General features: G+C 45.5%; 1 protein-coding gene and 1 long non-coding RNA gene across 3 annotated transcripts; one reads left to right on the top strand and one right to left on the bottom strand.

Annotated features, from left to right (window-relative positions):
- Window positions 1-660: 660 nt before the first annotated feature.
- LOC119620928 (uncharacterized) lies at window positions 661-19,455 on the bottom strand. The gene is made up of 3 exons (XR_012091919.1): window positions 17,853-19,455; window positions 3,484-3,607; window positions 661-3,098 (listed from the first exon to the last, which is right to left on the bottom strand). It is a non-coding gene; the product is annotated as an uncharacterized lncRNA (long non-coding RNA).
- Window positions 11,651-24,223, top strand: CLDN2 (claudin 2). Of its 2 annotated transcripts, none has more exons than XM_037988991.2 (2): window positions 11,651-11,991; window positions 21,354-24,223. In XM_037988991.2, exon 2 carries the CDS (start codon window positions 21,532-21,534, stop codon window positions 22,222-22,224), a length of 693 nt encoding a protein of 230 aa, XP_037844919.1. In that variant the 5' UTR covers window positions 11,651-11,991; window positions 21,354-21,531; the 3' UTR covers window positions 22,225-24,223. The 2 variants fall into 2 exon arrangements, with proteins under 2 accessions (XP_037844919.1, XP_007990665.1); XM_007992474.3 differs by lacking the exon at window positions 11,651-11,991 and adding an exon at window positions 13,816-14,047.
- Window positions 24,224-24,782: the final 559 nt, after the last annotated feature.

Raw genomic sequence — 24,782 nt, 5'->3', positions numbered from 1 at the left:
GATTACTTCTTTGAACTCTGGGTGGCAAAAGACACTGTTGGCCAAGTCCTCATTTCTGAAACTGTCCCCTCTTTTGGCCTGCATGATCACGCTTTCTTGGTTTTCCTCCTGCCTCTGGAACCATTCCTCATGGTCTCTTTTGCTGGCCTCTCTTCCTTTGCCCATTCCTCGAATCAGTGGTTCTCCAATTACAGTCCACAAAACAGGCTGATATTATACAGCGATGTTTTCATGGCAAAATGAAAAAAACTTTACTAGGAAAGTTTTTCAATAAATAAATCTTTTCAATTATAAAGGATTAGGCCGGGCGCTGTGACTCACGCCTGTAATCCCAGCACTTTGGGAGGCTGAGGCGGGCAGATCTCTTGAGGTCAGGAGTTCAAGACCAGCCTGGCCAACATGGCAGAACCCCATCTCTACTAAAAGTACAAACGTTAGCCAGGCATGGTGGCACACACCTGTAATCCCAGCTACTCAGGAGGCTGAGGCAGGAGAATTGTTTGAACCCAGGAGGTGGAGGTTGCAGTGAGCCGAGATTGTGCCACTGTACTCCAGCCTGGTCAACAAAGCGAGACTCCCTCTCAAAAAAAAAAAAAAAAAAAAAAAAAAAAAAAAAAAAATTATAAAGGACTCTCCTTTGTTCTGAGATTATGCTCTTCCTAGTTTTTGGTAGTAAAATGTTCTTTGAAATGATGGCAATGATGGAAGTTACTTTATTTCTTTAATGTTTCTACTTTGGCAAAACAAAATGTTAGTTTATCTATGTCAGTCTCATAAATGTTTATTGAATGAATGAAAGAATGAGAGTTATGTTTCCCACTGAAATTTTCCCAATGGGTATCTCAAACTTATTCCAAAACTGAACTGTTTTCTCCCGGGACAAATCTCCTCTGTACCTACCTTGGAAACCAGCATCATATTGACCCAGTTACTCAAGCTCAAAACTTTGGCTGCTGATTTGTCTTCACCATTTCTGACTTTTGTCTCCTCCATGTTCTGCACTCCTCCACTCTCCCAATTGTTTCTTAAATTATGGCCTCATCCGTCCTCTCTCACCTGGATGCTCAACCAGAGCTTCCTCATAGTTTTCCCTGTCTGTGAGTTAGCCTTTCCAATCCATTCTCCTCACAGCTGCCCCAGAGGTCTTTCTAAAATACATAGCCAAGTATGGTCTTCTTCTCCTTAAAAACTTCCAGTGCCTATAGAAAATGTCCAAACTCCTTCGTGTGGCAGTTAAAGCCCTTTGACATCTGAGCTCAGCCTGCTCTCTGGTCTTCTGCCTCAGAAGGCCTTCCACACACCGTCCACTGCAGCCTCCCTCGACTCTATCTCCATCCCGCAAACATGCCATTCACCTGTAAACTTTTCAGGGTTTAGGGCCTCTGGAGGGAAGGCTCAGGATCATTCTTGGGACAGTGTATTTTTTTTCTTTCTTTCTTTCTTTCTTTCTTTCTTTCTTTCTTTCTTTCTTTCTTTCTTTCTTTCTTTCTTTCTTTTTTTTTTTTTTTTGACAGGGTCTCACCCTGTCACCCAGGCTGCAATGCAGTGGCACGATCACAGCTCACTGCAGCCTTGACTTCCTGGGCTCAAACGATCCTTCCACCTCAGCTTCCCAAGTAGCTGGGACCACAGGTATGTCCCAACACCCACGGATATTTTTTTTCATATTCTATAGCAATGTTTATATACAAATTCATTGTATATCAAATGAATACACTGATACCAAATGCATGGACTGGGCCATGCTATAAAATATATTTCTTACTGTGGGTCACAGTCAAAAAGTTTGATAGCACTAAGGAGAATAGCACAGATGTTATTCTGTGATTAATTTAGTTAGTGCTGCTCACGTCATTGTCCTTTGCTCTCAAAATGGTTCTGGTCTCATTGCCGGGTGTAACAGAGGTCAGGAGACTGGATACTGCCCAAAGATTTCATGGAGGAGGGGGAGATTGAGCTGGACTGGGTTTAAGGAGGCAGAGAGCAGGTGGAAATGCAATTCTGGCAGAGAAAAGTGACACAGAGGTGGATAATAAGTAGAGAACATTTGTTAAACATTTATATGCCAGGCATTGTTCTAAGCACTCTGCATGAATTAATTCAAGTCTCACAAACAACCCAGTGACGAAGATACTATTAAAAGCTGCATTTTAAAGATGAGACTGGGGAACTTACCCAGGGTCACAGAACTAAAAGTGACAAGATTGGGATTTGAACTTGGGGAGTCTCTGTGCTCCTAACCACTGCCCAGCCCTACCCTGCCACTGGGGAACAGTGGGGAGAGTGGGCTGTCTTGGGAAGCGAGAGCCTAGGCCAGCGGGCAACAGAGGGAGGAGAACGTTGAATGCCAGGTTGAAAGTTCCAGCAACAGGTTCTGAACTCCTCTCCAGAAAGGAGCTCTTCCTCTTTCCCTCTGGCCTCTGCCTTGCAAGCTGGGGCTCCTGGGGTTGAAGGCAGGAGGCCTAAACATCCAGTGAGGGTGCCTGGTGGAGGCCCGAAGTAACACAGGGCCTGCTCTGAAAGAGGAGCAAAGGAGAAGTTTCTCTCCCCAACCTGGGCCTGCCTCCAAATCATAAATAGCAAATGGTGCCTGGGGCCTCTGCCCTCCAGTCCAAATGTCCCAAATGTGCCAACTCTTATATGCAGTCCCTTGGGTTCCTGGGACAGGGGGTCCCCTCTGGAGAACAGTTTGTTCCTGGGTCAGCTCTCTTCCTACACCCTCCGCCGCTTGGTCCACCATTTGAGCCAGGGCTGTGGCCCATGTGGTGCAGATTCTCTTGGCAGAACCTCTCGCAGCTCCCCATTTGCTCCTCATTTGGACTGCAGAAGCCTAGAAAAACAATGCTCTGAGGAAGAAGGTGGGCAGGAGGGAGGTGTTTGGAAACGTCACTCCCAGCTGGGCTCCATCCCTTCTCCGTCCTGTCCTTCCATCCAGCTCCTCCCCTGGCTCCTTGGGCCAGCCTCTTCATCCTTTCTTCTCTGAGACAGCCCCTTTTCCCAGCCTGGCCTGAGACCTTGGGAAGATGAAGCGATGCTGAATTCTCAGTAGCGCGGTCTTTCCTCTTGTCCTTTTAGTCTTGGTGTCCTGATGATCCTGGCTAAGTAAGCAAAAGATACTAGTAACTAGTGGCAGCTATTTTCCTGGGATGTGGATCCTGAGAAACTAACAAAAACAATGACAAGAAAAATAGCTCACATCTATTGACTGCTTACTGTGTGCCAGGCACCATGCTAAGTGCTTTATTGTTTTATTATTGACTCCTCACAAAAATCTTATGAGGTAGTTACTATTATTGCTGCCATTTAAAGGTAAGCAGAGGCTGGGCGCAGTGGCTCATGCCTGTAATCCCAGCACTTTGGGTGATCTGCCCGAGATGGACGGATCACCTGAGGTCAGGAGTTCAAGACCCTCCTGGCCAACATAGCGAAACCCTGTCTCTACTAAAAATACAAAAATTAGTTGGGCATGGTGGCTTGGGGCACCTGTAATCCCGGCTACTCAGGAGGCTGAAACAGGAGAATCACTTGAACCCCGGGAGGTGGAGGTTGAAGTAAAATGAGATCGCACCACTACACTCCAGCCTGGGCAGATAGAGCGAAACTCCATCTAAAAACAAACAAACAAAAAGCCATAAAAATAAAGGTGAGCACAAAACTGAAGCATGGAGAGATTAAGTAATTTACCCAGGCTCAAGGAGCTATTGAGAGGTTTGTCTGCTACTCTAACTCAGGGCCTTCTTGTCTAATGCCTGTACTTTTGCAGTCAAACTTAAAGTGGAAAAAGCTTGGGCCCTACAGCTAGACTTGGGTGTGGGGAAAAAATAATGGTTCCTACTTCACAGAGTTGCAGTGAAGACCGAAAGAAATAGTGCATGAATTTTGCTTAAAACCTGACATGTAGTTAGCACTCAGTAAATGGTGACTATTATGATTATTCCTTTTGCCCCTCCATCATTGCATACATTGTGGCTATATAGAGCACAGGGTTTAGAAGCAGGCCTAGGTTGGAAGCCTTCCTCGATCCTTTACCATGCAGGTAATGTTGGGTAAGTGAACCAATTTCTGAGCCTCAATTTCCTGGGGATGAAAACAATAGTACCCATCTCCCAGGACTAGAGTGAGGATGAAATAAAATACTGTATGGAAGCTAGTGTTCCTTTTCTGTCCCACATACTTTCAGGTGTTTTGCATACTGGGCCAGATTTGGCTTCCCAGAACATAGCTTCCATCCTGCTCAGACACCCGCAATGGCAGCTCATGAGTGATGGGAATAAAAGGCATTTACACATTTTCCCTATTCTTTCAAGCCTCACCTCTGACTCCACCCTGTTCTCCCCCTTACTTCCAGCAGGCTTGTTACTACAGTATCCCTGCACATGACCATCTCCACACCCCTAACCCCTTCCAAGTCTAGAACACCTCTCTTCCCCATGACACAAATTCTGCCCTCCCTTCCAGGTCCTCCTTGAATTCACACTGACTGCAGGAAGCCTCCAAGCTACGCTAACATCTGCCTCCTTCTGCAGGCCTCTCATTTGAGCTTTCCCCCATGTAGGGGTGTCGGCCCTCTTTTCAGTCACTGTTTTGGATAGGAAGCAAGCCTTTGTATTGAGGTGCTGTGGCTTAGTCTCGTCTCCTCCCTCCCATCAGCACCTGGCCCAGGACTGGGGACATGGCAGGTGTTCATTTCATGCAAATGGAATGGTGTTGACACAGGTAATTGGTCTGAGAAGACTAATAGATTTAGTCTAGCAAGTAGCCTTGGGGCTCCACGGTAGGGTGGCAGACAGCTATGACAGGTGCATGGGTCAGGGTGGGATTCTCTATTCGCATTGGGGCCTTGTAAGACAGAGCACTCAAGATCCCAGGATACGAGTAGTTACAGAGGGTCGCTGTTGACTTGGCTGGGACAGCTCATGAACAAGGCAGGTCAGGAGTAGGAAATGGCACAACAACAGCAGAGGTCCTTTGGGAAGGAACCTAGGAATCCTCTCCTCCTCTTCATGCCCAGCTGTCTCCTCTACTGACAGGACATTTCTAAGCATTATTAAAATTTCATCTCCACTCTTTCCCAGGCCTCTTCCCTCCCCTTCCAGCCTCAGCCTAGACCAGCAGCCCTAAAAATGTGGTCCAAAGATCCAGGGAGCCCTAAGATTCAGGAGGTTCAGTCAAAACTGCTTTCATGGGGCCAGGCATGGTGCCTCACACCTGTAATTCCAGCACTTTGGGAGTCCAAGGCAGTAGGATCTTTTGAAGCCAGGAGTTCCAAACCAGCCTGGGCAACATATGAGACCTTGTCTCTACAAAAAAAGTAATAAAAAGTAGCTGGGCATGGTGGTGCACAACTGTCATCCCAGCTACCCAGGAGGCTGAGGTGGGAGGACCACTTGAGCCTAGAACTTCAAGGCTATAGTGAGCTACGATTGCACCACTGCTCTCCAGCCTGGGCGATAGAGTGAGACCCTGTCTCTAAAAACAAACAAACAAACAAACAAAAAATATCTCGTTTCATATAGTACTAAGACGTTATTTGCCTTTTTTTGCTGTGTTGACATTTGTACTGAGGATGAAAAAGCTATGGTGGGTGAAAGTGCTGGCGACTTAGCATGGATCAAGGCAGTGACACTACATTGTATTCATGTTCTTCTTTGTCACCAATGTATTCCTGGTAGAAGAAATGTCAGGTTCATTTAAGAATGTCTCAATGAAACAGCAAAAGTTATTAATTTTTATTCAATATCAAACTTTTGAGTATGTCTTTGTAATCATCTGTGTGACAAAATAGGAAGTACATATGGATATATAAAGCACTTTTGCATACTGAAATGCAATTGTCATGAGGAAAAGCACTTGCACAATTGACTTACAAGCTAAACTAGCGAATTTTTTATGGAACTCTTTTTTTTTTTTTTTTTTTTTTTTTTTTTTTTTTTCCAGACGGGGTCTGGCTCTGTCATGCAGGCTGAAGTGCAGTGGTGCCATCACGGCTCACTGCAGCCTCGATCTCCCAGCCTCAAGCAATCTTCCCACTTCAGCCTCCCAAGTAGCTGGGACTATAGGCTTGTGCCACCATGCCCAGCTAATTGTTTTATTTTTTTAGTAGAGACATAGTGTCGCTATGTTGCCCAGGCTGGTCTCAAGCTCCTGGGCTCAAGCATTCCACCTGCCTCAGCTTCCCAAAGTGCTGGGGAGCACTTTATTTTTTTACTTGAATGATTGACAGATAAATTGTGGTTATTCGAACTTGGGTGCTTGGCAAGTATTTTGTTAAAAATGGACAAAATGATCCTGTCACCTCAAGGAAAACAACTGTTACTATTTGTTGTCAAGGATAAAAGTTAAGCTTTCAAGGAAAAAGCAAAATTTTGGAAAACCTGTATCAGCCACTGTGAACTTGAGAGCTTCTCAATATCCTAAAGAGCTTTCTAATAAGATTAGTAGGGATATTAATGAATGTGATTTTTTAATATTGTACAATCAAAAAGCGAGTCAACAATGGGAAGATCTGCATAACTGGGTAGACAGATATTTTCCAGATGACTAATGCATGATGTTACAAAATCATGCATGGTAACAGATCCATTCAAAGTGCAATTGATTTTTTTTTTTTTTTTTTGAGACAGAATCTCACTCTGTTGCCCAGGCTGGAGCACAATGGCACAATCTTGGCTCACTGCAACCTCCGCCTCCCAGGTTCAAGCAATTTCCGTGCCTCAACTTCCCAAGTAGCTGGGACTATAGGCGTACACCACCATGCCTGGCTAATTTTTGTATTTTTTGTACAGACAGGGTTTTGCCATATTGGCCAGCCTGGTTTTGAACTCCTTACCTCAAGCAATCCACCCACCTCAGCCTCCCAAAGTGCTGGGATTACAGGTGTGAGCCATGGCACCTGGCGGACCAGTAGATTTTAATGTAACAGAGTACAAAAGGTTCACTGATATAGTTTAGTTTCAGATTCAGCATTGCAAAGAAACATTAAGAAAAAACCACTTGTAAAGTTTAGGTGTAGTTATCAAGAATCCCCACACCATTTATTAGTTCTCTATTGCTGCCATAACAAATTACCACAAACTTAACAACTTAGTATGATACCCATTTATCATCTCGCAGTTATATAGGTTAGAAATCCAGGTGTGTTCACCTGAGTTCCCTGCTTAGGATCTCACAAGGCTGAGGTGAAGTGGTCAGCTGAGCTGGGCTCTTATCTGGAGGCTCTGGGGAAAAGGCCCCTTACAAGCTTACTCAGGTTGTTAGCAGAATCCAGGTCCTTCAGGATGTGGGTCTGAGGCCCCCTTGACTTGCTAGCTATCATCCAGAGGCTGCCCGTGGCTCCTAGAGGCTACCTACACTCCTTCTTACGCAGCTCTCTTCATTTGGAAACCATCAACAGCATAGTCAAGTTTGCATCTCTCTGACTTCCGACTTCTTTTCTGCCACTAGAAAACCCTTTTTTTTTTTTTTTTTTTTTTTTGAGACAGGGTCTCGCTCTGTGGCCCAGGTTGGAGTGCAGCAGTGCAATCTCGGCCCACTGCAACCTCCACCTCCTGGGCTCAAGTGATTCTCCTGCCTCAGGCTCCCGAGTAGCTGGGATTACAGGTATGCACCACCATGCCTAGCTAATTTTTGCATTTTTGATAGAGGTGGGTTTTGCCATGTTGCCCAGGGGAGTCTCGAACTCCTAAGCTCAGGTGATTTGCCTACCTCAGCCTCCCAAAGTGCTAGGATTACAGGCGTGAGCCACTGCACCCGGCCACGAACCCTCTTTCAAAGGACTCCCGTGATTAGGTGAGTACAACCTTGATAATTTCCCTTTGCCATATAACTAACACAAACATGGGAGTGATATCTCATCAGAAACACTCCCAAAAGAGAGGGAATGTATAAGCAGGTGAGGGTCATTTGGGGGTCATTCTTAGAATTCTGCCTATAAAGTCTATTAAATACCCGCCTTCTCTACCTCCCTATCTTTGTGGGGCTGGATTTTCTTCACACACTTCAACCAAAAACCACATATTGCAACAGCTGGAGTGCAAGAGCAGATATGAGAATCCAGCTGCCTTGTGCTCAGCCAGACATTAGATTTGCAAAAATTGAATATAATGCCACTTTCTTGCCATTTTTTTGTTTTGAAAACTATAATTGTCATAAATATATATTATTTATGTTATAATGTAATAGGTTCATAATTTTTATTTTAAAGTAATATATAAATAGTTAAAATGTAAGTTTTAATTTCAAATATATTCAATGTCAATAGATATAACCCTTTGGAGGTTAGGCAAATAAAAGCCCTTTAGAGTCCTCAATAATTTGTTAACTAATATCTTTTATTTGTTTATTTTTAAATTTGCATAGATATTAAGGTTCTGAATGACAAAATGTGGAGGGATGTATAAAATTCACTCTTTTGGGTGTGCAGCTCCATGAATTTTGACAAATGCATAGAGTTATGTAACAACAATTAAGAGTTTCAACACCCCAAATAATTTCCTTATGCCACACCATTGTAGTAAACCCCTTCTACCACCCCAGCCCCTGGCAACCACTAATCTATTATCCATCCCTACAGTAGTGTCATTTCAAGAATGTTATATAAATAGAACGTAACAGTAAGCAGCTTTTTGAGTCTGGCTTCTTCCATTCAGCATAACACATTTGAGTTTCACCCATGTAGCTGTGTGTATCAATAGTACATTTCTTTTGATTGTGGAGTAGTATTCTATTACACAGATATACCAGTTTATTCATTCACTAGTTGAAAGACATTTAGATCATTTCCTAAATAAGAGTGTAAAGTGATCCTGAGACCAAAATGTTGAGACCCATTGACAGAATGTGCTCTTCCCAGAGGTCTCCTTAATTTGGGATTTTTGTGGACCAGTGCAATTACAAAATTTTTTTAAATGAGGGGGAATCAGCATATGGTTGTCAAACTTTTTAATTTTGTAATTAAGGACATTGAAAAATACTACCACCTCTTATTTTACAAAAGAAACCTTAATACCAACTTTTCAAAGAATAAGTCCGGAATGACAAGTAGCCTTTTAAGTTGAATACGCTTTAAATAATTTACAAATCTTGCTACATTGGCCTTTGTTTCCTCCTATTGGTGATCCTCTACCACTCCCTTCCTTTCATCTTAAGTCTGTGCATTAGTGCTTAGGAAGCACTTGCTCAACATTTCTCTTCCTAGATCTGCTTATCCATTGCCTCTCAAACCTTTATTCTCTCTTTCCTCCCAGACATGTCTTCATGAGCCCTTCTCCTGCCTCCCTTCCCAGAACTTACCTTCTTCACCCACCTTTCCCTTACATAATCACTTTGTCTCTCCTTCCTCTTCTCCCGGACCCCTTTCTTCCCAGACCCATCTACTGTTTCCCTTCTTACCACAATCTCTTCTCAGTCTGATCCCATCAATTCAATGGTGCACCTACTATGTATTAGACTAGAATAGTGATGAAAATAACAATTGAAAGCCAAACCCAATTTGCACAACAAATCCCCATGACACATGTTTACCTACATAACAAACCTGCACATATACCCCCGAATCTAAAATAAAAGTTAAATTAAGAAAATTTTTAAAAAGAAAGCCAAACCCTTCAGGCATTCACAGTCCTATGCAGGAGCAACAACAAATGCAATCCAATTGCCGGGGGGATAACAAGATGCTTTGGGAGCACAGAGGAGAAACATCCAACCAACAGACCCCAGGAATCAGGGAAGCAATGCTTAAGCTGAGCCCTAAAGGATAAGGAGTTTTCCAAACAAAACCAGCTGAAGGTGGAGTAGGGTCAGGGTCCAGAAAGAGTTCCAGGCAGAAGGAACAGGACTTGTAAAGGCCTAGAGGGGAGGGAGAGCATTGTAGGCTTGAGAAACTGAAAGGAAGCCAGTTGGGAGAGTGGGGAGTGAGGAGAGTAGTATGAAACCAGTTTGGAGAGCTAAGTGGGGGCCAAATCATACTACTATGTGGAGAATGGACTGTAGAAAGTCAAAAGGAAAAGTAGGAAAATCAGAAGGGTATTGCAACATCCCAGTGAGAGATGATGCTAAGGGGAGTGGAAGTGGAAACCAGCAGATGGACGAAAGAGCTAAATTTTGGAGGTAGAATGGGAAAGACTCACAGGTCTGATACAATGAGGGTCAGAGAAAGAGAAAACAGTGGAATTAAGGCTAACTCCGAGATTTCTGGCTTAAACAACTGGCTTCCTTAAAGGGAGAAGACTGAGGGAGGACTGGTTTCAGTTCGAAGGGAAATCAAGGATACAATTTTGAGGCTGAGCATAGTGACTCACACCTGTAATCCCAGCGCTTTTGGGGGCTGAAGCAGGAGGATGGCTTGAGCCTAGGAGTTTGAGACTAACCTGTGCAATATGGTGAGACCCCATCTCTACAAAAAAAATTATAAAAATTAGCTGGGCGTGGTGGCACATGCTTGTAGTCTCAGTTACTTGGAAGGCTGAGGCAGGAGGATCGCTTCAGTCCAGGAGCTCAAGGTTACTGTGAGCTGTGATCATGCCACTGCATTCCAGCCCAGGCAACAGAGCAAGGCCCTGGATATGTTGCATTTGAGACAACTTTCAGCTATCCAAATGGAGATGCCAGTATATAAAGGTCTGAAGCCCAGAGAAGTCTGGGCTGAAAATGATGATTTGGAAGTCATCAGATGATAGAGGATAATTGAAACCACAGAGGATAAATGAGACTTCCCAAAGTGGGAATGCAGAGTGAGAAACGAGGACTTAGGTCAGGCTCCTGAGAAGCGCCCATATTTAAGGGTCTGGCAGAGGCAGAGGTACCAATGAAGAAGTACCCAGAAAGATAAGAGGAAAACCAGAGGAGTGTTGTTATCACAGAGGCCAAGAGGAGAAAGCATTTCAAGAAAGAAAAGGTTATCAAGGGCATTGAATGTTGCAGAGAGGTCATGGAAATTAAGGACTAAAAAGTGGCCATTGGATTTGGTGACATGTGGTCATTGGTAACTGTGACAAGAACTTCTTTTGGTGGAATAGTGAGGGTGAAATATCTCTAAGCCTCTCTCTGCCCTAGACCCTAACTTCTTCTCCCAGAGTCCATCCCTGCACCCTTTTCCTTAGAATCTCTTATTTCTCCTTCTAGACTCCTCTTTTCATAGCATCATTTCCTCCCTCTCCTTTGGGACCTTGCTTTCTACAGAGCGCTCTTCGATTTTCTTCCTCAAAGACCCTTTTTCTCTCTTCTCCTTTTCTCTTCCCCAACCCACCACTTCTCCATACCCTTATTTCCCTCCCTTTATTCTCTCCCCACTCACTTTTCTCCTGAACTAAATGCTGCTTTTCTCAGACTGCTATTTGTTCCTGTTCTTTTAGCCCCCTCTCCATTCCCGCACCCATCTAAGCTCTTTGGATCTCAGCAGGGGTCTTGGCAGAAGGATTACTAAAGAACCTCCCAGGCTCAACACTGAGGAGTCATAATATTTGGCATGATTCCACCAGGATCTGACAATGCCGACCTGAAGGAAACACAGTGTTAGAACCCATTCCTTGAATGATTGCCAATCTGGAAACCACATCCTGCCAACACAGTCTCCTCATCCGCCCTGGCACCTGCCCCTAAGATTCTGCCTTTTCCTATCCTCAACTGCACAGTCACTACGAACTGATAAGGTGCCCTTCTACTACAAATTCTAATATTCTGTGTTAAATCAGCATTTTCTACTTGTCAAAATGCATTCACATTCATTCACCCTGCCTTGGGAATTCGGCTGGGTGAGGCCTGAAGAAAGAAAATGGAAGACTTGCCTGAGGCCACATAGTTGGTTAGAGGATTAGCCTGGTATCCCTCCCACCCCTTCAGCCTTGCTTGCCTTCATGCCCAAAGAATCCCCAGGCCTGAGCTCAGGCATGGCTGCCCTTTTAGCGTGTTCCAGCCTGCCAAGAGGGAGTGACCTGGAGAGACCCTTGCTCAGGAGCACTGCCACGGGGTCAGGGCTCCATTTGTACCTGCAAGGTAGGGATGGGCTGCCTTGGGAAGGAGGATGATTTCTGGTTTGCTTCACTGAGTTCACTGTAGGCAACAAATCTGACTGTTTGCTTTGATATGACTTGAAAAAGAGAGTCAAGCATAATGATTATGAGGCAAGCTCTATAGGTGGCCAGGTTTGGTACCCACGCCTCACTCTGCTCTGTACTAGCAGAGAGAGACTATGGATAGGAAACACTTCAGGACAGTGCCTGGCACCTAGCAAGTATTCAATGAACAGTGACCTTATCATTTGTACATGGGAATCCTTGGGAGGGAGTTGTTGTTGTACATCGCAAAGTTTGCCAAGTTAGACATCTACAGACCTAGATTCCAGGTCTATTACTGCTCAACTAGGGATGTTGGGCAACTCTTTTCATCTCATTGGGCCTAGGTTTCCTCATCTGGAAATAGTAACGGCTGCCCTATTTTTGTAATATGTTGTATTGGCCTTTAAAACATGCACTCTTTCACTGAGCAATTCTATTCTTAAGACTTTGTCAGTATTATGTGCAAAGATGCTAGGTTATAGTGAAAATGAAAATAACAAAATGTCTAGTAGTTAACAAATAAATCATATTTTATATATAGAATGCAGTGCAGCCATGACAGAATGATGTAGTTCTGTGTTTTAATGGACATGGAAATAGGTCCATGATATGTTACTTACAAATGATGGAAGGTTACATAAATTGTAGGTATAGTGTGATTCAGTTTTATACAACAAATCCCATCGATATCTTCTACATCAAAATGTTAGCAATGATTATCTCTGGCTGGTGGCATTATGAGGACCTCTATTTTCTTCTTTATAGTTCATTTTCTGAATTCTTTTCAATAGCACCTAGTATTTTTCTACTTAGAAAAAACAAGAAAGCTTTTTTGCATTGGGAGAGTAAAGCCAGTCACTGCACTCTACTACTCCACAGCATGTTTTTGTTGTTATTGTTGTTGTTTGGATTTTTGTTTGCTTGCTTTGCTTTTTTGAGATGGAGTCTCACTCTGTCACCCAGGCTGGAGTGCAGTGGTGTGATCTCGGCTCATTGCAACCTCTGCCTCCCGGGTTCAAGTGATTCTCCTGCCTCAGCCTCCCCAGTAGCTGGGACTACAGGTGTGTGCCACCACGCCCAGCTAATTTTTGTATTTTTAGTAGAGATGAGATTTCACCATGTTGGCCAGGCTGTTTTCGAACTCCTGACCTCAGGTGATCCACCCGCCTCAGCCTCCCAAAGTGCTGGGATTACAGGTGTGAGCCACTGCACCTGGCCTTCACAGCATTTTTGAGAGGCTTAAATGACATAGTGCATGGCACTGCTGTGTGTGGTAAAAAGGAGAGCCCTGTCCTTATGCTGGCCTACTCAGTTCCACCTTGTAGGACCTGCTCTTTGAACTCAGAGTCTGAAGTTACAGTACCCATGTTTGCCCTTGAGCCTTGGGACCAACCTTAGGGGTGGGGTAGGGCTGAGGGCCTGCCAGAGAATCATGCTGAGTAGAAAAGTCTGTGCGGCTGCAGGCCATGCAGGGTTGCTTGGGCACTGGCTCACCAGGACTGTGTTTATGCAGCTTACTCCCCACTGGGCTTCAGGGCTGCTAGCCAGGGACACCTAATTGGCGGGACAGAGCCCCCTCCTCTCACCACCCTCAAAGCTGGAATGTTCTGAATTCCTTCTTGGGCCAAATACCCTCCCCACAAGACCTCTCCTGGGTTCACAGAGGTCACCACACAAAAGCCCAGCTGGAGTGGAGTTTTTGACAGAAAAAAAAACACACACACACAAAACCCACCAAACCCTTTTTTTTTTTTTTTTTTTTTTCCTAAAGTACCTCAGTCTTTCCCAGCCTCCAGGGGTTTAATTCTGATCTGTAATAAGTCTCTGACCCACGGCTCAGATTTGCAGATGGATTTTGCAAAGCTGTGGTTAACGATTAGAAATCCTTTATCACCTCAGCCCGTGGCCCCTTGTACTTCGCTCCCCTCCCTCAGGATCCCTTTCTCCCTCTCCAGGGGCATCTCCCCCTCCAAGGCTCTGCAAAGAACTGCCCTGTAAGTATCTCCATCCTGATATAGTTGCTGCCTTTTAAATTCACTGAGGTGGGCACTCTTCCTTCCTAGTCACTATCCATTCACCCCATGGTGGAGCCAGGCTGGGCCAGTTTGGGTTTCTGAGTGAAGGGTATGGGAGGGTTGGGTTGGTAGTATTTGTTTCCTCAAAGCTATCACAAAGATTCTAGTCTTTAAAACTTCAGGACCAGAGAAAGCGCTCTCCAAATCAGATATTTTCTGGTTTGGGGGGTTAAAAGGACTGGGATAAAAATTGGAGGAAGGAAGCCACAGTTTACCTCTCTGCCTAAGTGTAGGGGGCTGAGGAGGGGCAGAAGGAGCACTCCCTCACAGCCAGTTCCAGTGCCCTCCTTGGCATGAAGGCTCAGGGAGGTAACAGAAGGTGGGTTCCTAAGTGAAGTCATAAAGTTTCCCCATGACGCCCTTCAATAACTCTCCCCCACTGGTCTGCAAGTCTGTCATTAGAAATTCCTTCTTTGGACTGAGGCATTACTCTCTTCAAGTGCCCTCTCTGAAAATGAAGTTGGAACCAAAACATTCACAGCACTTCTGCCTGGGGAGATTGTAGGCGATTTTTGTTTTCTAAATTCTGCCTTTTTGTGTTTTCCAGTGTTCTAAAGTGAGAATGCTTTACTTTGATAATCAGGACAAAAATCAACTTCCTTTTCAAACAATTAGAAAATCTCTCAATCCAGTTGCAATTCTCTGAACTGCCATCAATCAATTGATGCAGAAGGAAAGATGAACTGCACTAAGGACAAACTTTTGAGAAAGTAGAGCCTCGAGGGAATGGCTTTGCCACATACTAGTGCCCTTGGCAGCTGGAAGTGAGGTTCAGAGAAGGGGGCAAGCGTCTCAGATTCTTATGAGGGGCAGCGAGATCAAGAGATGGAGAAATGAGGCTGACTGACAGAAGAGGGCTGTGGTGGCCACCATCAGCCCCAGAAGGCCACATCAGTTCCTTCCTTGAGCCTGGGAACCCCAAGTGCCTGTCCCATGTACTCTTAGGAGGGTACTGCCAAATAAAGAGTACCACGCATAAGACTCTTGGAGCAAGAGATGGGGAGAATAGCAGGGAAAGTGCCCAGGTGAGAAGGGGTTAAGTCAGGAGCTGCGGTCAATCTTGACCCTCCTAATCCTCTCCTGCAGCTCCAATCCCCCCACTAGGGAAGATTAAGTAAGGATCCTAAGTTAAACTTTCTTGCCCAGTCCTTGGGCCATGGAGTATGTTGGCCCCATGCCCAGAAGACAAATTCAGCTGGCAAGGCCTAGAGTCTTCTGTACCTCCAGAACAGCCAGTACTTGACTTCTAGGAGGATCCCTCAAAGAGAGGTTTCTATTAAAGCTGGCTGCTTCTAATAACAGCTCTTCAGTCTTCTATATTTGTCAAAGTGGCTTCCTGTCCCCATGCCTTTGAGACTCAAAATCTTGGAGATGACAAACTAGGGCCTAGAGAAGCTATAGGACTTCCTCAACAGGTTCCAGGCAGAACTGACACAACAAGAAGCTAGATCTTTTGATTCTAACACCAGGACCCTGTCTGCCCTCACCTCTACTGCTCATCAGACAAACAAAACCCTGGCTGAATGCAGCCTGGCTCACCACCCAACCATTTGCCATTTAACTGGTCTTCCTAACCCTGGTGGAAAGCTGAACCCATCACTCCACGCCCCCCGCCCCTGCATGGGGCCATTTTTGCCACTCGAATAAGCTTCAATAACTTGTTCTTCCTCCTGCCTGGGCATGCTGCTATGTCAAGTCAGACTCTAGAGATTCTAAGCCTCAGTAATGGCATTTTCTTGACTCTGTCCTCTCCCTCACCCCAAAATACTTGCCTACTTACTACTACTTAGGACAGGCTCTGGGGAGAGGCTTTCCTCTTGGGGACACTGTTGATTCCCTTGAGAAACTCAAGCTTGGCTCTTCTGCTGCCATCCCAGGAAGGCTGAAGCAGGAGCTGCTCCTCTGGGAAGCAGTAAGTAGGTCTTCCCCCTGAAAACCTCAAGGTATCTCACCAATTCTCACTGAAAACTCAGATACAAATAGGAGGAGGAAGGGAAAAGTACTGAACCCAGCCTGGGTGAGCAGCAGGGAGGGCCCAAGGATGGTTTCAAGGCAAGGATGCGTCCTGAAAGATGATTTGCAATTATCCAAGCAAATGGTGGATGGTAGAATAGCATGCGTAAGGGCTTGGACACACAGAGAAAGGCAAAGTCAGAGAAATTCAAGTGCTTAAGTTTGGCTGGATCATATGTGTATGTATAGGAGCATAAAGCATGAGGTTGGTAATGGTGTAAGATGAGGCTGTGAAGAAAAGCAGGGGTGAAATAATGGAGGGCTTTCCTGGTTTCCTGGGCTAGCAAGTTTGAACTTCATCCTGAAATACTTAAGAGCTCCTGAAGATTTTTTTTTGTTGTTGTTGTTGTTTTTTGTTTTTTGAGACAAAGTCTTGCTCTGTCTCCCAGGCTGGAGTGCAGTGGCACAATCTCGGCTCACTGCAACCTCCACCTCCCGGTTCAAGTGATTCTCCTGCCTCAGCCTCCCAAGTAGCTGGGACTACAGGCACACGCCACCACGCCCAGCTAATTTTTGTAGTTTTAGTAGAGACGGGGTTTCACTACGTTGGCCAGGATGGTCTCAAACTCCTGACCGCATGATCTGCCCACCTCGGCCTCCCAAAGTGCTGAGATTACAGGGGTGAGCCACCGTGCCCGGCTGAGCTCCTGAAGATTTTTAAGCATGGCAAAAGGTGAGGTGAGAGTCACAATTTGATTTCAACTTTACAAAGATCTTTGACTACTGGGTGGGTAATTCATTAATGCAGGATTGGGGCAGAAGTGAAATTAGAGAGATCAATTTGAGGTGTCTATGAGATTTCCAAATGGTCAAGAAACAATGGTTGCATAGTCTGAATTATGGTTTGGGCAGTGGCAACAGAAAGAAGTAGATGGATTCACGGTCTATTTCTGAAGGCAGACCTGATGGTACGTTACAATTAATTATATGTCAACAAGAGTGAAAAAGCAAGGTTAACTGGCTTGGGTTATTAACTGGGTGATGGCCCCACTGAGGTAAGGAACACTGCATGAGGAGCAGTTTGGGCACGGGGAGAGAAAGGGCAGATGATTCCAGCTTTGCAAATGTTGAATTTGAGGCCATTAAAACATTCAGGTAGGGCCATTCCAAGTAACAGTTAACTACACAAATCTTGAGCTCAGAGAGAAATCTGTGGCAGAGGTATGAATTCAGGAGTCACTGGCATGGAGACAGAGTGGATGAAATAACCCATGAAGAATGTGAAGGATAAGAAGAGCCGTCTAGAAGTCAAGATTAAACCCTGAGGAGGCTACAGGGGCAGAGATAGATAGTTAGACTTAAAGAGTGAGCAGCAGAAGAGGAACTTATAAAGGAAAACTAGAAGAATCATTTTGAGAAGTAGGTAAAATGGAATGGTGCTACAGAAAACAAGGGAGAAGATAGTTTTATGAAGGAGAGAGACAAGGTGAGATGACAGAGATATGATCATTGAATTTTGGAACAAGAAAAGAGTTGATAACTTTGGTGAGAATATTTTCAGTGGAGGGCTAATGGTGGCAGCCAGACTGCAGAGGGCTGAGCAGTGAGTGGGAGGGTGAAGAAGTGGAGACATCAATAATGAATGGCTTAAGGATCTTGACTGCAAAGAGAATGATCAAGATAGAAGTAACAGCTGCACAGGGAGGAGGTAGGATAGGGAGCTCAAAAAATAGTAGTAAATATTTGAAGTAGTCATCAGAAGGGTGCTTACCAGGGAGAAGTAAAAGCATTTCCAAGCAGCACTGAAGGCCTCAATGAGATGCACAGTCATGATCAGGACAGGTACAATTGTGCCAAGGTTAGCAATAAGAAACCAATGTCAAGAAAGACTTGTTAATGAGTGACAGAGGTGAGATTCAAACTATGTCTCTCTTCATTCATCAAATGTTTATCAGCTCCTGCTCTGCAGTGCTTTGCATCAACACTGGCATTGGTGTTTCCAAGGCTGATGAATCGTATTGACTATCAATCATGTGCCCAATGCTGTGGAAGCATGATAGACATTTAATATATATTTTTTCACCCTCAAATTGTTAGGATTTGGTTGAAGAGACGAAATATTCCACAAATATATATATTATAAATATATATATAATATACATTATATATATGGTGAAGCTCTGCCCTCTCTCTCCCCCTTTACCTATTTCTTCCTCTGATCCCCCATCTCTCTCTCCTTCTTCTTTCCCAACATTGGGCAGCACTTCAATGACCCTTACACCGAAGCATTATTGACTCATTTGGGAAGTCCCTATATTTTAGTTACATGGAGCCCCTCAAACCTCTTTGCCAACTTCATTCATTCATTAAGAAGATAGTTTTTGAATTGCTGCTCTGGGTAAAGCAGTGTGTAAGGCACATGAGATACAGAAATAAATAAGATACAGTCTTGCCCTCAAGTAGCTCACAGGCTAATAGGGAAGAATAAGGGTTTAAACAGGAAATTGCAACATAATGCAAAATGTACTATCTCTGCCTCAGTTTCTTCATCTATACAATAGGGATTATTAGTGCCTACCACAAAAAAACTTGTGATGATTAAATAAGTTAGCACATAAAAAGTGCTTATAATGGTCCCATAAGAAACACTACATAAGTGTTACTATTATTATTATTATTACTATGATGGAAGTAAACACAAGATACTGTAAGAATAGACAGGAGGGGTACTTGACCCAGGCTAGAGTAAGAGACATCTGCACTGAATCCTAAAATACGAGAAGGCACTAAACAGAGGAAGAAGAATACATTAACACTCTGCATAGAATATTCTGTTCTATTTCTATTTGGGAGCAAAAGACCACATGGCATGATTGAAGACTGGAAGTAATTTAGTTCCACAATAGTATAGACTATGAGGAGGGAAAGGGCAAGAGATGAAGCTTGAAAGGTCATGGAGTACAAGCAAGTTTGGACTTTTACTTTTTAGCAAATGGGGAGCCATTGGAATGCTTTATGTAGAGTAGTGACTTGATCAGATTAATGTGTTGAAAGATCACCTTGGCAATGATGTAGAGAATGAATTGGGAGAAAGACCAGTTATAATCCAGGTGAAAGAGAATGAGGAGGTCGTGTATGGTGGCTCACGCCTGTAATCCTAGCACTTTGGAAGGCCGAGGTGGGCAGATCACTTGTGGTCAGGAGTTCGAGGTCAGCCTGGCCAGCATGGTGAAACCCTGTCTCTACTAAAAATACAAAATTAGCTGGGTGTGGTGGCATGCACCTGTAGTCCCAGCTACTCAGGAAGCTGAGGCACAAGAATCGCTTGAACCCGAGAGGTGGAGGTTGCAGTAAGCTAAGATCACACCACCCCACTCCAGCCTGGGCGACAAAAGCAAAATTCTGTCTCAAAAAAAAAAAAAAAAAAAAAAAAAGAATGGTGAAACTCTGACCTAGGGAAGTAGTGGAAATGGAGACAAAGGAACCATAGATTTGAGGTATATTCATAAGGTAGAACTGGTGGGACATAGGGACTATAGGATGCAGGAGGTAAGTACAAGAAAGATGCCAAAGATCACTTTCCAGATTTTGGTCTGGCACAAGGGGACGGATAGAAGTATCATTCAGTGAACACAGGGAACCCAGGGAAGAACTGTTTGGGGAAAGCTGCATGGGGGAGGTGATGAGTTCTCTTTTGGACATGTCAAATTTGAGATGTCTATGAGATTTCCCTGTGGAGATTCTGACTAGGTGATTGCTCTGCCAGTCTTGAAGCTCAGAAGGGTCTATCCTGGCAATTCAGATTTGGAGGGTCAATGGATGGGTAGTAGATTAAGTTATGGGGGCAAGATGAGTTTGCTCAGGGACAGAGTGTTAATTGAGAAAAGGATGGACTTCTGAGGAATACTCACATTTAAGAGATGAGTAGGGAAAGAGAAATCTTGAAGAAGGCTAAAATGGAATAGCCAGATTGTGGTGGGTTGAAAAAGTAGTGGGTTAGGTCAGACGGTGGCTCATGCCTGTAATCCCAGCACTTTGGGAGGCTGAGGCAGGCAGATTTCTTGAGCTCAAGAGTTCAAGACCAGTGTGGGCAACACGGCAAAACCCGGTCTCTACAAAAAACACACATACACACACACACACAATTAGCCAGGTGTGGTGCTATGCTCCTGTAGTCCCAGCTACTTGGGGTGCTGAGGCAGGAGGATCGCTTGAGCCCAGAAGGTTGAGGCTGCAATGAGCCGAGATCATGCCACTGTACTCCAGCCTGGGTGACAAAGTGAGAACCTGTCTCAAAAAGAAAGAAAGAAAAATCAATGGGTCAGAGGGTCTTATAGAGAATGGGGAGGTGTACCCATGACCCTTAGTGTCCTGAATCTTGGCAACACTAGGGGCTCCTTGAACACTGCAAAATCTTATATGGCTCTGAGATTCCAAAGCATTGACTCAGATACCCACCTCATGCAAAGCCCTATATTCTAGAGCAGTTTCCCTTTCCTCCATGGCAGACTCTTGTCCCCCTAACACATGTCCCAGGGAATTTCAAGGCTCCCTCTCAGTCCTGGAACCCTTGTTCCAGAGTGCTCCCTCATCATCCAAGGGGCTGATGATGGGAGCATCTCTTAGGAGACTGGACAGGAAATGTCTGGGCATGTTACACATGCAGGAGGCTTTAGACTAGGCTGCAGAGGGGGATTTGGGCATGGCTGGGAGGATCTGAACTCTCAGAGTATGGACAGAAGGCTTTGCTGCCTACCCCCATCTGTCCTGGAGTAGATTTTCAACATGGGCAGAATGATTCAGGGCTAGGCCACTACTCTCTAGGCCCCTGGAGATTCAAGAGGCCTCTAATAAGCTGGAGTCCAAGGCTACATTCTAGGATCTGTTCCTCCAGAAGCAGTCTGCAGTTTGACCTCAGTCTGCAATTGAGGGGCCCTATGGCACTGTTGCTTGGCAATGTATTAAACAGCAGGCCTTAGAGACTAGGACTTGAGTTAACACAGCCACCACAACCGCCACAGCCATCATCACCTTCCCGGAAGGCAGCCACCTGTCTGGCTCCTGGCTTTGTCCAGCTGCCAACCTAAGGCATGTGCCTACGCAGGAGGCGATGACATTTTGGCTCCACGTTCAAAGTTGTTTTTTTTTTTTTTTTTTTTTCCTTTCTCATGTGTTATTTCTAAAGATAACAAAGGTCAAAAGGCATCCAGCATTTTCTGGTTTCTCATAAGCTTCTGGTCAATATTTAATCTGGTTTATGGATTTTTTTTAGGTCTTCTAGATGCCTTCTTGAGCCTGCTTGTGGCCACCCACAGACACTTGTAAGGAGGAAAGTCAGCAGCCTGGCAGAGAGACTCTGAAATGAGGGATTAGAGGTGTCCAAGGAGCAAGAGCTTCAGCCTGAAGACAAGGGAGCAGTCCCTGAAGACGCTTCTACTGAGAGGTCTGCCATGGCCTCTCTTGGCCTCCAACTTGTGGGCTACATCCTAGGCCTTCTGGGGCTTTTGGGAACACTGGTTGCCATGCTGCTTCCCAGCTGGAAAACAAGTTCTTATGTCGGTGCCAGCATTGTGACAGCAGTCGGCTTCTCCAAGGGCCTCTGGATGGAGTGTGCCACACACAGCACAGGCATCACCCAGTGTGACATCTATAGCACCCTTCTGGGCCTGCCCACTGACATCCAGGCTGCCCAGGCCATGATGGTGACATCCAGTGCAATCTCCTCCCTGGCCTGCATTATCTCTGTGGTGGGCATGAAATGTACAGTCTTCTGCCAGGAATCCCGAGCCAAAGACAGAGTGGCGGTAGCAGGTGGAGTGTTTTTCATCCTTGGAGGCCTCCTGGGCTTCATTCCTGTTGCCTGGAATCTTCATGGGATCCTGCGGGACTTCTACTCACCACTGGTGCCTGACAGCATGAAATTTGAGATTGGAGAGGCTCTTTACTTGGGCATTATTTCTTCCCTGTTCTCCCTGATAGCTGGAATCATCCTCTGCTTTTCCTGCTCATCCCAGAGAAATCGCTCCAACTACTACGATGCCTACCAAGCCCAACCTCTTGCCACAAGGAGCTCTCCAAGGCCTGGTCAACTTCCCAAAGTCAAGAGTGAGTTCAATTCCTACAGCCTGACAGGGTATGTGTGAAGAACCAGGGGCCAGAGCTGGGGGGTGGCTGGGTCTGTGAAAAACAGTGGACAGCACCCCAAGGGCCACAGGTGAGGGACATTACCACTGGATCATGTCAGAAGGTGCTGCTGATAGACTGACTTTGGCCATTGGATTGAGCAAAGGCAGAAATGGGGGCTAGTGTAACAGCATACAGGTTGAATTGCCAAGGATGCTCGCCATGCCAGCCTTTCTGTTTTCCTCACCTTGCCGCTCCCCTGCCCTGAGTCCCCAACCCTCAACTTGAAACCCTATCCCCTTACCTTAAGCCAGGCCTCAGAGGATCCCTTTGCCTTCTGGTTTACCTGGGACTCCATCCCCAAACCCACTAATCACATCCCACTGACTGACCCTCTGCCATCAAAGACCCTCTCTCTGGCTGAGGTTGGCTCTTAGCTCATTGCTGGGGATGGGAAGGAGAAGCAGTGGCTTTTTTGTGGGCATTGCTCTAACCTACTTCTCAAGCCTCCCTCCAAAGAAACTGATTGGCCCTGGAACCTCCATCCCACTCTTGTTATGACTCCACAGTGTCCAGACTAATTTGTGCATGAACTGAAATAAAACCATCCTACGGTATCCAGGGAACAGAAAGCAGGATGCAGGATGCAGGATGCAGGATGGGAGGACAGGAAGGCAGCCTGGGACATTTAAAAAACTAAAAATGAAAAAAAAAAAAAAAACAAAAAACCAGAACCCATTTCCCAGAGCACTTTCCAGAATTCTCTCATATTTGTGGGCTGGGGATCAAGCCTGCGGCTTAAGGAAAGCACAAGGAAAGGAAAGAAGATCTGGTGGAAAGCTCAGGTGGCAGCAGACTCTGACTCCACTGAGGAACTGCCTCAGAAGCTTCGATCACAACTTTTGCTGAAGCCCCTGCCTCACTCTGGGGCACCTGACCTGGCCTCTTGCCTAAACCACAAGGCTAAGGGCTATAGACAATGGTTTCCTTAGGAACAGTAAACCAGTTTTTCTAGGGATGGCCCTTGGCTGGGGGATGACAGTGTGGGAGCTGTGGGGTACTGAGGAAGACACCATTCCTTGGTGGTGGCCAAGAAAGAATAAGAACCTTGCTATCTAAGAAGCCAGGTGGATGTGTGCAGTGGCTCCAGTGGGTGTTTCTACTCTGCCAGCGAGAGGCAGCCCCCTAGAAAGTCTTCAGGCGTAATGGAAAATCAGCTCAACTGAGATCAGGCCCCCCCAGGGTCCACCCACAGAGCACTACAGAGCCTCTGAAAGACCACAGCACCAAGCAAGTCCCTTCAGATTCCCCCACTGTCCATCAGAAGATGTTCCAGAGTGGCTAGAGGGCATCTAAGGGCTCCAACATGGCATATCCATGCCCACGGTGCTGTGTCCATGATCTGAGTAACAGCTGCACTGCTGCCTGGGATTGTAGCTGAGGTGGGAGTGGAGAATGGTTCCCAGGAAGACAGTTCCACCTCTAAGGTCTGAAAATGTTCCCTTTACCCTGGAGTGGGAGTGAGGGGTCATACACCAAAGTATTTTCCCTCACCAATCTAGGCATGACTGGCTTCTGAAAAATTTCAGCACACCTCCTCGAACCTCAGTGTCAGCAGAGAGGGCCCATCTGTTGTCTGTAACATGCCTTTCACATGTCCACTTTCTTGTCCATGTTCCAGCTGCTCTCCCAACCTGGAAGGCCCTCTCCCTTAGCCAAGTCCTCCTCAGGCTTGGAGAACTTCCTCGGCATCACCTACTTCATTGAGCCTTCTCTGATCACTCCATCCCTCTCCTACCCCTCCCTCCCCCAACCCTCAATGTATAAATTGCTTCTTGATGCTTAGTATTCACAATTTTTGATTGATCATTATTTGTGTGTGTGTGTGTCCGATCTCACAAGTACACTGTAAACCCTTCGGTGGGTGGGGGCCATATCCTAGACCTCTCTGTTTCCCCCAGAGTATCTGTAACAGTGCCGGGCACACACTAGGTGATCAATAAACACTTGTTGATTGAGTAACTGTCTTACTGATTAAAAGGGGCCCAGAATGGGCAAGTGAAACTCGAGGGATTTCGCCTAAGGGGAGGGGAGGGTGGAAACTGACATTTCTTTCCACAGGGTGGATAGACAATTCTAGACCTTACTAGAAATAATTAGAAAGCATGACAATCTCCTCCCCAAGGCAACTCCAACCTCTTCAACTTGCCCAGGGCTCTTTCCTTTTCATAACAATTGTTTTCAGTTGTTTGCTAAATGATGATGTATTTATTCCTTTCATTCTCTGAACCACTATCATGAGGAAGGTGAAATGGATCTAATCATCTGCATTTGGCATATGGGAAAACTAAGGCCCACACAGGTAAATAGATTTTCCCAGGGCCACAAGGATAGTGTTAGTTCCCTCAGTCTCCTGACTGCCAAAATAGGACCCTGCTGATCCCACACTATTCACAGCCAATAGAAGAGCCTTCTAGAGGTCCCTAAGCTGCCTGAGGAAAATAACTCACAGCCAGCCAGGTAACAAGGAGGGCACACAGGCAATCCTGGTCGCCCATGAGGACAGTCTGGCAAATCA

The sequence above is a fragment of the Chlorocebus sabaeus genome, chromosome X (assembly GCF_047675955.1).
Source record: "Chlorocebus sabaeus isolate Y175 chromosome X, mChlSab1.0.hap1, whole genome shotgun sequence".
Taxonomy (NCBI): domain Eukaryota; kingdom Metazoa; phylum Chordata; class Mammalia; order Primates; family Cercopithecidae; genus Chlorocebus; species Chlorocebus sabaeus.
This window is presented reverse-complemented; position numbering and strand designations above follow the sequence as displayed.